Raw genomic sequence first — 3,946 nt, 5'->3', positions numbered from 1 at the left:
TTTTTTTTATAGAACTCCTATTATATAGTAAAGATGTGACATTCGATCCTGTGCCATGATTCATCATATGTGTGAGACTTGGTCCCAGCACACCTGGTGATTATGTTCGCGCCCGGGTCTTGGTGCCCCGAAATCCGGCTATGACAGAAGTGGTATCAGAGGAATGTTGACTGTAGGACGAAACCTAGATAGAACTAGACAACCATTGTCTACTTATCTTTGCTACTCTGATTCTTTCTAAACTTATCTTAATCTTTTCTCATCTATTTCCGCTTTACTCTGATTACTCTTACCTTTTTCCTTCTAAAGACAACTTGGATTTCACACTTTGAAATTCTGTGCTTAAAGTGACTTTTAGGAATAGGAGACCTACTCTTAGGAACAAATCAAAACTATTTTCGTAAATATTTGTGTGCTTCAATGTTTGTTCTTATGATACTTGTTTGATTTGGATCTTTGATTGAGTGTGATGAGTTGTGGAGTAATGTCCACAATTACATCTGCATATACATATAGGAAAAATGCTTATAAAAATAACTAGATAAACTAAATTATCCGTCATTAAAGTATCTAGCCTAACAATATTCATCTCATCTTGAAAGATTCTATCATACACTCATAGATCCATCTTATCTTAAAAAGATACTCGTCTTATCTTGAAAAGATCTTATGTCACCCTAGTAGATCTAACTGTAACACCCCAGGTGTTTATATTCCGCTTGACAACGGGTACGGATTTAAGCACGCAATATCAGTGGATAACACGGATTTTAAATTTTAATCATCCTCGCTCATCGCGATTTTTGGATCGCATATGTTCCGTCTGTCGCGAGTGCGACGTCGTTTTTATTTTTATCCATCCGGGTTCTTCCAAAATTTTCGTGATGTTCGGAACATAGTCGTTCCGAAAATCGGTGCGTCCGATGATTAATTAAAATTCGTCGCTCGCGAGAATACGAATTCGAAAGCTCGACCCACTAGGTGATTTTTATCCTGGGCAATTTAGTCGAACTCGACGACTAACATTTTCAGGATAAAATAATTTAATCCCCTTCTTTTAACCATGACATCGCATCTACAGATTCTTGACTAAATTATTCTATAGTCGAGTGTTCGAGTAGCGAATCGAAATTCGTCTAAATTTAACATAATCATATACAGATTAAAAATACCAAGCCGAACTCGTTTCCATCTGGTCCGTTTACATCGTGGCCGGAATGGTCACGAAAATTATCTAAACGAGATTCGGACCGAACCATCTAAACTGTTATTCTTCTGACTTCTTGTTTCATGATTCGGAAAAAAATAAAATGTATCCGTATTGCGGATTGACTCACTATACATCACTAAAAATCGAGATTCAAAAATATCTCTCATTCTCGGTAAAAAAATAGAAAAGTGGGAAAATAAAAAAAAAACTCGCAGCCGATCTCATCCTATCCCTAACCGCCGTGGCTCTTGATTTTCTTCCCCTGCGCGCTTATCCTCAGCCGCCGCTCAACTCAAGCATAAAAATCAAGCACGCGCGCTCATCCATCTTCCCTATCCCCTCCGCGCGATCCTCCCTTGCTCGCCCAGCCAGCGGAGGTTCTCCCATGGTGGCGTTCCCAGCCGCGCCCTCGAGCTCCTTTTCCCTGGTGCGTGGAGCGTCCTCCTTGCTCCTCAGCTGCTTGCTCGCCCTCTGCGCGATGCTTCCTGCACGCCGCGACCTCCCAGCTCGCCAGCGCCCGACCCCCCCCAACGCCGCTCTCTCGCCGTGGCCTCTCCCTGCGAGGACACCAGCCGAGCGCCCTACCCTGCCCTGCCTTCCACTACCGCGTCTACAATTTCCCATTCGTCTTCAGCTCGCGGCGCTCCTCATCTTCTTCCCCAAGCCGGGACTCCCGTCGTGGAGCTTCCCTGGACCCCAGCTCGGATCTCCCATGGCCGTCGCGCGCCCTCCTTCTTGCTCGGCCGGCCGCCCTCCTGCTAGTCGCCCTGCTCGGAGCTCCCTTTGGCGTCTTCCTCCCTGCGTCCATTGCTTGCTTCCCCTGTTTCTCCTCCCAATCTGTCGTCTCTGCCTCTAATTCCTGGCATCATTTTCCAAACCCCGCTGCTCCGCTTTCCTCTCTTGTGCTCGCTGTCCCACAGCTCGAAGCCGACGAGGTGGCCTCAGCACACGCGCGCGTAACCATGGCAGCTGCTCATAGTGGCACTGTTGCGTATTCATATGAGAAAGTTGAGTTTCTGAAGCTTCAAAATGGCAGTGATATTCGTGGTGTCGCTGTTGTTAGGACTGAAGGTGAGCCAGTCAACCTCACAGAAGATGTCACTAAAGTTATAGCTGCAGCTTTTGTTGCATGGCTATTAAACAAGAAACCAGATGGCTTGAGACGTTTAAGAATCTCTGTTGGACATGATTCACGAATTTCTACACATGAATTGCAGAATGCAGTCACTCATGGAATCACTGCTGCTGGACACGATATCCTATAGTTTGGATTGGCTTCAACACCTGTAATGTTCAACAGTACACTTATAGAAGGTGAAGCTCAGTTCAATGTTCGTCAGGTGTTTGATCGAAGGCTTCAGTCAGAGACTATCCTTATTCTTGCAAATATGGAGTCGAGTTGATTATGCAGCCCCCTTACTCCTCGTCGTCGATCCACGCCGCGTCCGCGACGTGCCCGACGATCCTGATTATCTATCTTTCTGTGCGCACCACTTGCATTTAGCTCCCAAGCCCCTGTCGTGCTCGACCCTGTAGGTCTTCAACTCGTCGACATCCTTTGCGTCGTCGAAAAATCCCGAGAGTTGGAATAAAGCAGCAAATCCTATGTGGTATAATATTTGCTAAGAGCTCGACCAGATATCCAAACTGAGAACCGTCGCCGTCCTCGCGGTTATCAAATCGATTCGATCGTGGTGAGTCAATTTATTATTTTAGTTAATTGAATTGGATAGTTATATAGCCACGATGATTTTTCTTGTCGTTAGCATAGGCACATTGTGTGACGACTTCTAGATTGGTAGTCGTACATGTTGCTGATCCTCTTAAGCGTCTTTGGAAGGATTTCCCTTTCTTTGTTTTCTTTTTATATTTTAATGGCGCATAAAATGCTTATAGAGGCGTCCCATTTCGTGTAGCAGTTAGTTGTATATCTAGTCACGAAGTAGTTGCGATATGTGGCGAAGTATAGATTTTAGGTATTAATGATACGAAGCATGTGTTGGAAGACTTGTATGCGTAGCGTGATTAGTTTATGATACGAAAGATAAGTTAAATATTTTCTCTAGCTAGCTAGTAAGTCTGACGATGTTACCATGCCAATTTAGTTTGCTTAAATAAATTAATGCTTGGCTAGTAGGCATTTTAATTAGCTGGCGGTAATGCAAGGTCGTCCGGTCTGATAGTTTAGAAAGTTGACGTGTTTCTATTCTTGTTTTAAGATTTAAATGTCTTAGACTAATGAATTTAAAATTAGTAAGTTTTTGATGTCGAACTTTAACTAAGGCAAATAGAGTGTGAATACATATATTGTTGTTTTGCGATATATAAGCTACCTTTGAATAGGCTAGAGAAGCGTAATTATTGCGCTTAGTCGTATATCGGTAACTAGTATTTTCGTATAAAATTGTACAACGCCTCGCCGCTAGGTGTTTAAATTCGCTATCGTGTAGCACTATTTAGGTTTATAATATTCCCGTTCTTATGCATTCATGTGCATTATGCAAATCATTTAGGTACGGTTATTAATCGCGTGATGCGGAAGACAAGCCAAGTCGACTCCAAGCGCGGGCAAATCCGCAGGATAATGCTGATGGACGAACATGCCCGATCCAGTGCTAGGACAAGGATGATCGTCAAGTGGTCACCTAACAACACTAACCTAGTGTTACTCAGGCAAGCCCCGGTGCATTTGCCACCTCCTTGTGTTTTAAAAACCTTTTTCACTTGCTTGATGCA

General features: G+C 43.7%; 1 protein-coding gene across 1 annotated transcript; it reads left to right on the top strand.

The window, feature by feature from the left end:
• The first annotated feature begins 1,561 nt into the window (after window positions 1-1,561).
• Window positions 1,562-2,834, top strand: LOC100384062 (uncharacterized). Its single transcript, NM_001176664.1, is given in 1 exon segment — window positions 1,562-2,834. A coding segment is annotated over 1 exon segment (471 nt). The 5' UTR covers window positions 1,562-1,595; the 3' UTR covers window positions 2,067-2,834.
• Window positions 2,835-3,946: the final 1,112 nt, after the last annotated feature.

Source organism: Zea mays, chromosome 5 (assembly GCF_902167145.1).
Source record: "Zea mays cultivar B73 chromosome 5, Zm-B73-REFERENCE-NAM-5.0, whole genome shotgun sequence".
NCBI lineage: Eukaryota > Viridiplantae > Streptophyta > Magnoliopsida > Poales > Poaceae > Zea > Zea mays.
This window is presented reverse-complemented; position numbering and strand designations above follow the sequence as displayed.